The 13,191-nt window shown below is 49.1% G+C and overlaps 1 protein-coding gene across 2 annotated transcripts in view; it reads right to left on the bottom strand.

Annotated features, from left to right (window-relative positions):
• Positions 1–616: 616 nt before the first annotated feature.
• The window catches only part of HRAS (HRas proto-oncogene, GTPase), a 39,873-nt gene continuing 27,298 nt past the window's right edge, over positions 617–13,191 (bottom strand). For both annotated transcript variants that reach the window (XM_066551352.1, XM_066551351.1), the window contains 5 exons: positions 10,970–11,123; positions 6,211–6,389; positions 3,807–3,966; positions 2,974–3,098; positions 617–917 (listed from right to left, as the gene is read on the bottom strand). In XM_066551352.1, the coding sequence (XP_066407449.1) occupies positions 2,979–3,098; positions 3,807–3,966; positions 6,211–6,389; positions 10,970–11,080 (570 nt within the window). In that variant the 5' untranslated portion in view covers positions 11,081–11,123 and the 3' untranslated portion in view covers positions 617–917; positions 2,974–2,978. The remainder of the gene's footprint in view (positions 918–2,973; positions 3,099–3,806; positions 3,967–6,210; positions 6,390–10,969; positions 11,124–13,191) is intronic.

The following is a 13,191-nucleotide window of genomic DNA, read 5'->3' as shown; positions in this document are numbered from 1 at the left end:
AGCTGTGCACAGGGCAGACAAGGATTTGCTTACCTGTACATACTGGAGCAGCCCAAGGTGTATGTGCTATACAGGTGTTAGCATAGCTAGGGCTGGAAGGGACCAAAAATTCTACCTCTAGAGCACAAAATCCCAATTCTACCTCTAGAGCACAACACATGAGGGAGGTCTTGTGCCAGAAAGAGCTGACAGGAAAGGAATCAGGGAAGCAACAAACTGGTACCAGCTGAGGCGAAAGCAGCTCTCAAATCTCCTCGCTGATGCTTCTTCCCTTCCAGGCATTGTATCTGAGGCCATAAATCCCACAAGGACTAGGCTGAAAGCAAAGCACTCAAGAGGTGCCAAGGACAGGCTTGGACTGGTTGCACTCTTCCACCCTCCCAAAACTTGGGGCCAGCAGAGTTCCAGGTGGGCTGGGGAGGACATGACAAAGACTTGCTGGAGACAGAGACAAGCTGTCTTGCCGTGAGAGCTTGTCTCTCCCACCCTCCACAGCATGACCTTGGTCTGTGGAGAGAAAATCTCAGCACCCTTTCCTCCCCACCATCCCACCAGCGATCCTTCCAGAGCACCAGCAGCAGCAGCCTCTAGAAGGAGGACACAGCCATCAAGGTGATTTGTTGAGACGATCAAATAATAATTTACTGTGATTCAATCTGTGGCTTTGTACAGTTGCCGGGGTGGGAGGAGGCCAAAGGATGAGGGGATGGGGATAAAAAAAAAAAGAAGTTGTTTGCCACAGGCTTGGGTGAAGTGCGAGATAGTCCTTGGAGGGCCTCATGCTCCCCCTGTCCTCTTCGTCCTGCTCCTCTCCCCCCCCAATACTCCTCCTCTGAATCCGTTTGCTTCTTCCTTTGCTTCACCTCTTTCCTTGCACACTGCACAGTGGGAACCTTGCCAAGACACGGTCCAGACAGCTGAAACAGAAGAGGACACTCATGAGCACCCATTCCCCATCAGAACAAGCGGGGCTGTTCCCAGTACTCACCCCTCCCATTTTGGGATGACCCTGTTAGTGCCCACAGAGCAAAAAGGTTACAGAGGTCTTAGAGGTCTGGGTCTGTTTCAGCAAAGCATCTGTACATCTGCTGAAGGGAACAAGTCTTGGAGTCGGTGGAGTGATGGGTGAGCTTTGGGCACCTCACCATAGCTTCTGCCTCTTTCTGAACCTCCTTGTGGGAAGGGGCACTGTTTGGCAGGATCTTTCCACCTCCTCCAGGCATGACGGGAACCACAAAATGAGTCCAGGGTAAATGCAGCCAAATTTTGTTGGCCACAACACCCACCCTTCTTCTCCCCAAATCCCAGCATGTCTTTGCCTCACTTCTCCTTTTGTGCCTTGATGTTCCTCCCTCTCTGCTCTTGGGCACTGCAGCTAGATTAAGCTGGGATGTCTGGTTTCCAGTTTCTGCCTGAGCAGAAAAAGACACAGGCAACTTGCAGGGCATGTTCTCTTAACAGAGAGGAGTGTTTCCAAGTGACCCTTTCCCAGCCCTTCTTGCCCAAGCTGGTGCTGCCACTGGGCTGTGCCAAGGATTGGGCTCCTGGCGGTCGGTGTAAGGAGTAGCAGTGCCTGCCAAGCCCATGCTGTCAGCTATGAGACAGAGCAGGAAACAAGCCTTGAGCTCATATCCCCATCCGGAGGAAACGCTCCTGAACATCTGGAGGACACAAACATCTGGAAAATCTCCCTTAGCAGTGATAAATGTGCTGGGCACAGCATTCAGCTCGGCCCCCAGCCGACCTCACACGCCTCAGCTGGGAGGGAGGGGTGGGGCTCTGGCGTGGGTGTTTGCTCATAAGAAGCAAGCGTTGCCAGCACTGTTTTGTTAGTTTTTTTTCCTTGGGAGTGGGGGGCAGGAGGAAGAGCTCTGCTCTGCTCATGGCTTCTAGCTCAAAAAGCATCACAGGAAACCTGCTGTTCATCTCCACCTTCAGGAGACCCTCTTAACACCATCTCTGGATACAGTGCACTTCTCTTCAGGACTTCAGCAGTTATTTATAGGGTAAAGGGCCAGTCCAGGTGCTTGAGAGAATTCCCAAAAGACATTAAGGGCAATGTTCATGGACGCATTTGTTCCAGTCCCAGATGTCCTTAGATATTGATCTCCTTGGTGGACTCATCCCTAGTTACCCCTCTCTAACTTTCTGCCATGAAGGAGTTGGTTACACAGACAGATGTTCCCAGGCCTTTCACTTAAAGCCAGCCAGCACATGCAGGGACAATAATAGGAACTCTCCCTGACTGCTATCCAGCAGTGTTTTAAATAAACTCATAATTAAAAAAAAAAAAATTGAGGAAAGAAAAACAGGCAAGTGAACATAAACAATCTGAAAAATACTGTTTCTGGCTCCAGCACGCACAATTTATAAAAGCAAACAGCCCCCTTATGGCTAATTCTCAACATTGCATCAGTTCCAAATAGCCCAGGGGATTTATCTAATGGGGAAAACTCTTCTGAAGAACACAGGACTTTTCACAGCGAGACAGGTCTGCTCTAAAGCTTTAGGATGAGGCAATTTATGTGAGTGCATTAGGAGGCAATGCACCCAGCCAGCTCTTCATCTGAACCCTTCTAGAGCCAGTCTGGTAAGCATGCAGTGATCTGTACACCTTCAACACCAGCTTAACTCCTCTTTCAGAACAGCAGCATGGGAAGAAGCTTTCCTGGGGAAAGCACAACAAATTATTATTTTTTAAAATATTCAGTTGTATAGAATTTTGTTGCACAAAATGAGGGGGAGAAATAAACAACGCTTTCCTGCCACATACTTCCTCAGGGAAGAGGGAATTTTGACATACCTATGTTTTCACAGAAAAACGCTTTATCAACCTGAAAGGTGTTTCATTAAACAATTCCTGCTGCTGAAATTGATCCTGTTGCACTTGTTTGGCTAGTGCATCTGCACCCATCTCCTGCCCTGCTTCCAACGTTCCCCGACTGCACCTCATGTCCTGCTTCCAGCACTTACCATAGTCACGATACCACACATTTACAGTTCATGCAGCCGGGGCCGCTCTCGTCCGGGGGATTCAGCTTGCGCAGCTTGTGCTGCCGGATCTCCCGCACCAAGGTGTAGAAGGCATCCTCAACGCCCTGGGGAAAAAGCAGGGCTTGAAGCAGCTGTCCACTCTGACGAGGGACAGTGGAGAGAGGAGAGGGGTCTGCTCCCCAGCAAGGTGTCCCTAGCACTGTACAGCAGTGAAGATTGCAGAGTTAAAGATACAGAACCAAGCTGGGAAGACTAACAAGGACCTGAGTGTGGCCCTCAAACAGAGAGCAAAATTGAATGAGCAACCGTCAGGATAAGGATCTCTGAAGTCCCTGAGATTTATCAGCTCTCAGCAGTCTGAATGAGGTCTACCACCCAAGAGAAAAGCCACCACTAGGCCACTGAAGGTGTCAGTTCCATTTCCACCTCTGTGCTCTGGGAGCTCCACTGGTCCTTTCAGCACTGGTATATTCTGCCAAAATAGACCATGGATGAGGTTAACCAAGTGACCTGAGCTTAGCTGACTTGCAGTGACTATGGAGGTTATTCCAGAGCCTTGGAGAAAGCCCTGAGAAGGCATCTTCTCTTCACTGGTGCCACAGCATGATGATGCACTTCTCATGATGGGAGGCTCAAGCCTGGACTGGGAGGGAACATCCTGAGGGAGGGAGCATTTTGCCTTGAGGAAGCAACTAAGCCCAGCCCTCACACCCATCTGTCTGCAAGGTGGTGCCTGCCCATTCCTGCCCCTCCAGGGCAGCAGTGGAGGAAAAAAGAGAAAAAGAACCTTTTGTTTTAAAGTCTCCCCCTACCTGTCTGGTTTTGGCAGACGTTTCTATGTAGGGGATCCCGTAGCTCCGGGCCAGGTCCTGCGCTTGCCGGGTCTCCACTGTCCGCGCAGGGAGGTCACATTTATTCCCCACTAGCACCATGGGGACATCATCTGAGTCTTTCACCCTCTTGATCTGCTCCCTGCAAGAGGAGGAGGTGTGAAGAAGTGAAGGAGCAGATCCAGAACACTCCCTGCCACTTTCTTTGTTAGGATTTGACAGCTACCCTTTGCTCCTGTTGAATGCCTTGTGTTGAGCTTTCAGGAAAATGTAAATAACTATGGCACACAAGTGAGTAAATAGCAAAACAGTTAGGGCACTTCTGGAAATGAAAACGAAACATACTTCTGCTCTTTAAATGCAGCTATTTACAAAACAAGTTGAATTATGACAATCTATATTAAGACATGAGCTTAAGATAGTTTAAGTTAAATAAAAATTAATTCTCAAGCAGTTACCTGTGCTATTTCCAACATTTTATATCAAGTAATCCCCCCAAAATGGGTGAAAAAATAAAAAATCACCTGCAACCAGAATTTGCTGAGCTGATAAAGCAGCTTTTGGCAGCTGTAACCTTTTCTGCAGATGCACAGGCAGTATTTGCTCCCTTTCAGTTTAGTTCAGGTCACTCAAAGTTGAGAAACCAACTGGGAACTAAAAAAGCTATAATGCTCACTTCTTCATTCCAACATTGGATCTAAAACTAGGTGGGCAAGGATGAGATCTATCACTCCTAAAAATCTTGAAGGCCATTATGACCACAAAAAAAATCCATTCAATTCCCTTCTGATAGATAATAACTTCCTTTGCTTAATAAATCATTTAACTTCAGATGCAAAACAGCTTTTTTTATTTTTGCTCATGGGTCCAGAACACTTAATATGGTTTTAATTTAAAAAAAAAGATTTAAAATGCCAATTTCTGCATTTTAATTGAATGCAAATCTCCATCCAAAGGCAGCTGGACATTCATGCGCAAAAGAATCAATCATCTTTTTCTAATGTAGTAGAACATAGAAATGAAGTCTGACTATATGGCAGATATGCCATATAGTGCCATATGCCATGACATGCCATAAAGCCATTTAAATGTTCTGTGTAACATCCTGATCAGCAAATGCAAGTACTAAATTTAGTGCACAGGCTACACTTAGCTGTAAAGAGATACCTCCAAGTGGTTACTAACCAGGGAGAGCGAGCATTTCTCTGGGGAATATTCTTTTAAAAGTACAAACACAAAGAGCACAGGCTAAAGGAGATGAAAGCTAGTGATTTACATCATGATGGCTTGAAACCAAGCCATCCTGCAAGCAATTCACAGGCACCAGCCCCAGCACAAGGATGAATGCTGCTCAATCCCTCAGGTGCTTTAGGAAAATCCCATCCTTTGGTTCAGCTAAAAGAAGCGAAATTAGTGCACCTGTGCAGCTATTACTCTGAACAGCCTTTTGGATGAGACTGAAACATCTCAGCAGCTCCAAGTAGCACCTTTAACTATGGAGCAAGGAAGGGATGTGCCTGTCCTCGAAACAACAGGATTACTGGGACCTGGTTTATGATGAGGGACTGGGATACACAGTCTCTTGTGGGCAGTGACAGAGCAGGGACAGGCAGAGCCATCTCCCGCGTCTTCTGCAAGTGCCTGCCATCGCAGCCAAGGCTCAGAAAAAGGCGCAAGCAGAGTCCCTCCCTAAAGTAGCATCGGGGTAAACAGGGAAGATTCCTGCTGTGTTTACATCACCCCCTTGACTCTTCAGCTCTGCAGGGATGACATCAACAGAGAGGAGAATTGGGATGGGTACTGGGACGGTGTCCCTGCTTCGTCACCACTTCCCCATACATCTGCTTGGGCAAATCACCTCACTGGAGCCCTGACTCCCCTTCTGCTCCATCTTTGCCCTGCTTGAAACCAAGCTCCAGTGGGGCAGGAGTCTCTCCACACATGTGAAGCTGGAAGATCACAGCCTGGTCGTGCCAGTGGACAGCGGGGCAAGCAGCTCTCCCTGTCCTTTCCAGCCTCCCCTCCCAGACCTGGGGCCAGCAGAGATCGATTGCGCTAACAAAGCAATTCCACTAATTAGGGAAGGAAGGGAGGGGGGTCATACAGGATCAGCTCTCTCTTTAGTCACCATAAACACTTAAACATTACATTACCAGGTCCCCAAAGGCCACAAGCAATCCCTTTGGAAGGGTTTTATTGGAGTCACCGACATTAGCCGTCTGCGCTATCTCTTCCCTGGGGAATGGCCACTTGAGCTAATTGTCTTTGCTGGCAGTCTGTACTTCCACTATGGGGCCTGATCTAAAAGGGTGGGCAGGAGAGTGCAGCAGCAAGGCCTCTCCTTTGCACAGGGCAAGAGGGAAAGGGCCCTTCCCAGGATACTGACCTATACTGGTGAATATCTTCAAAGGACTTGGTGTTGTTGATGGCGAAGACACACAGGAATCCTTCCCCCGTTCTCATGTACTGGTCTCTCATGGCACTGTACTCCTCCTGCCCTGCAGTGTCCAAGATGTCTAACAAACAGGTCTCTCCATCGATGACTACTTGCTTTCTGTAGGAATCCTGCAGGCCAGGAGAGGGAAAGGAAGGAGGATGCATTAAGGGAGGGCTTGGATCTGGCTAAACAAAGGGATGCAGCGAGTGCATCCCTAGGAAGATGCCAGGTCATGCTCTGCCTGTGTTCAGCTTCCATTAGAGACAACTCAGTCTCTTTCAAAAATGGGAGGGAAAGGAAAAATAATAAAAAAAACCAAAGGAAAAAGGGAGCAGCTAAGCAGGTTTCTCCTTGTCTGTCAGAACCACAGAGAAGACAGCTCCCAGCTTGCTCTCCCCATTCCCAGCCTTGCCGCTGGCAGACCAGGTGCAGCTTCATCTCTATTATACCACATAGCCCTCAACAAGTATTTCCTAAGCATTGTTTGGTCTCAGCTCCAATTCCTTCTGCTGGATGAGGAAGGACACTCAGGAAAGGAGCTCTGGCCAGCCAGGGCTTCCAGTCACTACCTGTGATCTGCAGGCCTGGAAGGTGTTTAAGATAACCTGGAAATCCAGTGCCTCCAATGCACCTCAAATCAGGCACCAGAGGCAATACTGCCATCAGTAAGATTTCAGACTGGGTTTGATGGTAAACCTCTTCTTTAAACATGAGAAAAAAATAAAATAATATCACACCATGAACAGGGTGTTTCCCACAACCTGTCTGTGCCCAGAGGGCTCCATGAGAGGTAAGAACTATCCAGGCAGGTCCTCTGAAGTTGGGGGTTTTCCCTGCAGCAAAGGCAATCACAACTTGTCATAGATGTGAGAAGGTCTGGAAATCACCCAGAGCATCCCTCAAAAGGTTTCATTTTCACAGCAGGCTCCTCAAAGCACTGCTCCTCCCCACTATGCTTCTTCCTGAGCTCAGTCTCATCAGCAGCGATGCTGTGGGGCAGCCCTGCACGGAGGACATCCCTCATCCCTCTCCAACAGCCATCCCCTGTGGACAATGCAGCATCCTCAGCTGTCAGCAAGAGAAGGAAGCCAAAATGAAAGGTATGAAAAAGGTACAAGTCAGCAGTACAACCACACAGTGCTTTGCAGCCACTCGCAGAGGCCACGGCTGCAGTTTAAAATTAATTCAAATGTCGGCTGCTCTTCCAACGACCACAACAATGTTATCAGATGAGCTTTGCAGGTCTGCAGACAAACAGCTGACGCAGCAAAGGGCACCAACAGGACTGGCAGCAGCACAGAAAGGGAATAGGGCCAACATGGCCTCTATCCTTTGGTTCATTACAACAACGTCATTTGCTGGGCTAATTAAAGTCTTTCCTCACCTTGCAGAGAGGGCTGTGAAATCAGAGATAAGATCTGCTCTGCCACGACCTTCTCAGCTGTGCCTTCCCAAAAAGTGGACTGCTGACCCATCGAGAATAAGCATGGAAAGAAAAGCTGGCTTTCAGCCAACTGCTCTGAAGGCAACTGGCAGGCTGCCCTGCAGGAATGTGCTCCCATTTCTAATCAATAATGTATCTGGAGCCTCCTCTGTGCAAGGGGACCTGAGTGCCTTCTCTGCCCCACAAAGCATCCTCCCACCTCTGCACCTTGGCTTGGGACAGAGGACCAGCCTCTCAGCACACACGTTCACAGTGAATTGCCAAGTCCCTAGTGCCAGGATGTTTCACCAGCACCCAGGCATGCTGACATAGAAGAGATCCCACACCTCAGCTCAGGTCATCAACAGGCTACCCATAAGGCCAGCCAGCTGGCTTACAAGGCAGAGACATAAAACAATCTTGCAGAGGATGCTTTGCAAAGGAAGGGGACAAGCTCTCCCCATCAATTCTTTGTGTACAGCTTCATTCTATCTCACCCTCCCCCGGAAGCTCAGGATGGCAGCTCAGCTGTCCCTGCCACACGACCAGGTGACATGGCTGCCACTAGCCCACAGCAGCACTCTGCAGCCTCAGCCCTCCTCTGCAGCCCTGCATGTCCCACCCCATCCTGAGCAGAGGGGAATGCAGCCAGACCCAGCTGTGAAGTGCCAGGCAGCAGAAACAACATCTGTTTGGGGTTCAGATTCAAGATCCCAGGAGGATGCCGGGAGCATTCCAGCTGTGCTGGAGGACAAGAGGCCCATTTGCTAAGCACTACAGTCAGGACATGACCAGAGGTTTGGGCAGTCCATTACTAGCTAGCTGCTAAGAGCTGGAAGATGAACCAAAGAATTGCTCAACAGAGTGAAACTCTTTATTCCATCCCTGCTTATTCACCACGGGACAATGCCAGTGGCATACCTTTCTTTGCTGCCTTGGCCCTCCTGTTCCCAAAACAAAGGTCCTAAGGCTCCTTGGCAGCCCAAGAGCTGGCCTGTGAGAGTGTGCTGAAGTGGGGTGGACAGCACTGAGTTACAGAGCCAAACATTTGCACTGGTGAATCAGGAGGGTAGGAGGGGAGCAAACACCCAGTCAGGGTCTCTACCCCAGACAGGGGACAAACCTGGACACCTCCTGCTCTGGGGAACATCTCAGTGCACCCCAATCTGCTTGCACCCCCCCTTTGCAGCACAGCCTGTGTTCAATCCATGTGGGCAGTGGGCAACGCCTTTGCTCCATGCACGTATCATCTTTCTCCCCCCTTTTGTCCTGCTCTTTTCAGCACTGCTGTGCTGCTTGTTAGCTGGCTGAACAGTCATAGTCAGCTCCTGGGCATGATCCAAAGCAGCTTAGTCACAGGAAGGTGGTTTGTTGGTCACATTTGGATGGCTGGCAGGTAGCTCTTGGTCTCTTAAATCCCCATAAAATGCATAAATAAAAAGCATAAAAAGCATAAATAAAAGGAATCACCCTGAAATGAATCAGTAGTTGGCCGGGGTAGCAGGGAAAGCAGGGTACAACCAAGGGAGCTGCAAAGGCATCAGGGCTGGTGGTACTGGCAGGTGGAAAAGCACCAGGGGTGAGAGGGCTGAAGAGCAGCTTGTGGCAGCTTTTGTAAGAGGAGAAGAACAGAATGGGGCTGAAGTGAACAGTGGAGGAGAGAGCAGGCATCTCCCAGAGCACTGCAGAAGTGCGTAGGGTGAAGAGGGTGTGCTGGGAAATGCCATGCAGGGTTTACATTCCCTGCTGCCTGTTTACATGGAGAAAATTCCCTGCAGGGTACACACAGGGAGCAGGCAGCTGGAGACAAAAACCATAGGATGCCAAAACCCAACACATCACTGGGCAGGAGTTGCCTCTGCCCACCTAAGGTCCAAGAGAGGATGCATCCTTGCAGATGTCTCCCCAGGGAGGGTGCTATCCATGAACACTCTTATAGCAAAAACAACCTGGAATGGGTTTCTGAGAAAAGTATGCAATACTACTGGGGACAGCCACATGAGGGGAGAGGAGCTGGGGACAAAGGCAATTGCATCCATAATCAAGGAGACTCAGGAGCCCTAAATTAAATTCCAGTCTCTGCCATGGACGTTTTAGGTGACCTTGGCCAAATGATGTAATAGCACGTGCTTTTTAAGTGCTTTCTCTCCTTCCCATCTGTAGGACTGTAAGACTATTTCTGCCTTTCTACCAAGCCTTGTCTTGCCTTGTTTATGTAAGTTGTAAGCTCTTCAGGGTGGGGACTAAACATAAAACACCTACCAGAATAGATTTCTCATCCCAGCTGGGGCCTTTAGCCATTATGATAATAATAACTGCAGAAACCACAGCTGCATTTATACACATCTGGCAGAGAATCCTTTAGGACTGCAGACAGGGAGGTTGTTGTCCAAGAGGCATGACAGAGCTGCAATTTGCCTTCCCAGGGTGGACTTTACTCCTCGTGCAGCACAGTGGCTACTGCCTACATCTCACCCAACGAAGGTATAGGTCATGCAGAGGCTAATTAGAACATCACTAACTATGGTGAAAGCAGATGGAGAATGGAATATATTTTTAAAAATTAAAGAAAATAATAATATCACAATGGATATTGAACACTGAATCCCCCTCTGCCCCCATACAGCCTGTGAGGACCATAGGGTCCCTGCCTGCATCTTCAGGCAGGGTGCTGAGCTAAACAGGTCAGTGCTGCCATCCACACCGACTGAGACACACACATTAGCCTTTAACTCCTTGTGAAGAAGCAGAGGCAGCACTCTGGGAGCCACAGCAGTTCAGCTGCTCAGCACATCTTGCTCAAACTGCAAGACATACATAATACAACCAAGCTCTGATAAAACCCATTTCATCAGTAAAGCTCAAAACATCCTGCAGAAAAAGTCAATACATTTACTCTGATTTCACGGGAGGAGAAATGGAAGCACAGGCACAAAATGGCTCTCCAATTCTAAACCTTTAATCCCTCCCTACATTGTCATCTCATCAGAAAGGAAGACTTTTGTGCTGCCTCTTAGCCCCTGCCCCGCTCTGCCTGTCTCTGCTGCCTCCCATGTCACCTCTCTTCAGCAGACACCACTACCCTTCTGCAGGAGAAGTTAAGTCAGTCTCTGCAACCTCTGAACACACACATAGTGACTCAGAATAGCTCTGCAAAGCAGAGGAACATCCCTGCTCAAGTTCAGACTTGAGACCAAACTGAGCATGCTCTGGGTTGGAGACAAGGTGGAGAAAAGCAAGTGGAAAACATGCAGACAGACAGACCCCATGCCCAGAGCCACTTACCTCTATCGTGGGGTCATACTCATCAACAAAATGGTTCTGAATGAGCTGTATCGTCAAAGCACTCTTCCCAACACCACCTGCTCCCACCACCACCAGCTTGTATTCAGTCATCTTCCAGCTGACCCCAGCTCAGGACTTCCAGGAGCACCACCACCTGCAAGGGCAAACATGGTCACTATGCTAAGAGAGGTTACTTTAAAATGGGCAAAATAATCCATCAAACCAAATACAAAAACTCTGTTCATCCTGTGGTCTGTTGCAATCCTTCAGCCTGACCATCTGGATGCAAACTTCACAGTTTCCTTGAGCAAACTTCAAGAGGTAGGAGAGCATTACTGATGAGAAAACAAGAGGTGCTGGCTGTGTACATCAACCCCTAAAGTAACCAGTTTAAGAAGTCTGGTTTTACATTATCTCAAGCTGATGATCTGAAATCTTTAGATAGATTTGAAACTCTTGGCCAACGAGGTTGGGATGTCAATTCCCACAAGAGCAGGCGAAAAGATCCAGCCCTGCCCAAACATGCTGTTACCTCCATGTCTTCACCCTCACAGCTGCGTCAAACCTCAAACCACACAGTAGGGTTGAGATGGTGGCACATCCACACCCTCTGCCTGTCCTCCAGCTAACGGTGCTACTACTGTTGTGACAGGAAGGACTGCAGAAGGGGCATCCCTGCTCCCTGAGCTCAATCTGGCACACCTAGCAAGGGGGAAAGAGATGCTGTCACAAAAGGTGCTGGCTGACAATGATGGTTAGGGTGAGGATGAGCAAACCACACTTCTGCAGTGGTGTGTGCCTCCCATGGCCCTTCAACAGCAGAAGATTCACATCCCCCCAGCTCCTCCCTTAAATTTCTGCTCCAAGTCTGCTGAGAAACGGGAACTAACTCAGGAAGATTACAAAACCCCAAAGGTTTAAATAGAAATCCACCCTCATTGGACTGCAGCCCCTGCCCACTGAAAGTCACTCCAGGGTCAGATACTCGTTCTCAGCCACCATCTGCAAGCTCAGGGGAAGCCACCCAAAATGCAGCAGGTAGCAAGAAGACAAGCTCACAGTTCCCCTCAGATACTCTTCAGTGTTCACAGGGATTAGAATCCCCTCCTCCATCCTCTCACCTCAGATTGTTAAATCACTCCACCTTCCTCCCCAGGCTTGTCAGCCCTGCTCCTAAATTCTGGAAGCTGCTACAAACTGTGCCAGCAAAGGCTGCTCTAGACCCAGACCACAGCTGATGCATTTGCTAACACAGCAAAGATCTAATGACAATGAAGCCAGAACTTTTTGCCTTCAATCCCCACCTGACTGCAACCCTAAACCACGCAGACAGTTCCATCTCCGTCTTGATAGCAGAAAGGCAAACAAAGCTCAAGCCCTTCTCAGCATCCAGAATCCTAAAGAAGGGTAAACAAGGGGGTACAGAAGAGCAGCCAGGTGACAAATATGATGCCAAGCAGGACCTCTGGTTTGCTGTGCTGGAGAAGCAGTTAAACATGATGGAAAAGTGGCGATGGTGGGGGGAAATGAAGTGCAAATAATGCTCCTGTACCCTAGGTGCCTTCCTGAAAGTGACATTGCTTCCTCTGAAAGTCCAGTGTGCCTCTGTTCTGGCAGCCAGGGAAGAGTTGGAGATCGAAAGCAAGGCTACAGGAGAGAATCTACGTGATCTCACTAATTGACTGTGCGCACACATTACTGTGCTCCGTTAATGCATGCCCTCCTGTACATGTTGTTCTCACATGCACTGCTTCTCAGGGACAAAAGAGATCCCCATCCCAGGCTTCTCATCTCTCTCTCTCGTGGGAAGAGACAGGGTGAAAAGGGACTGGGGAGCAAATGTGGACTGACCATCTCCACCAGCACAGCTGTCGGGGAGGGAATCGCTCCTTCAGCAAACAGCTTCACAGCTGAACACAGAGGGGTCCTGGGGGGTCTGAAGAAACACTGCTCCCACCTTTCATTACAGAGCAAGGAGATCTCCATCCCCCAGCAAAGCACATGGACTTTGCTCTGCATCTGAAGATGAAGCAGGTACCATGAAGATGCTCAAGGAAAACAGCACAACTGCCCAGGCACAACTGCAGGACTTGCTGAGACAGTGCTTTGACTCCCCACAGGAGGAGAAGACATAAGTTCTCTAGGAGGGGTTCTCCCCAAAGGCCACCCCAGTGGAAGGCACTGCCTACTCCTCTGGAAGGCCCCCACAGCCATAGCAGCTT

This window comes from Molothrus aeneus, chromosome 6, assembly GCF_037042795.1.
Source record: "Molothrus aeneus isolate 106 chromosome 6, BPBGC_Maene_1.0, whole genome shotgun sequence".
Taxonomy (NCBI): Eukaryota; Metazoa; Chordata; class Aves; order Passeriformes; family Icteridae; genus Molothrus; species Molothrus aeneus.
This window is presented reverse-complemented; position numbering and strand designations above follow the sequence as displayed.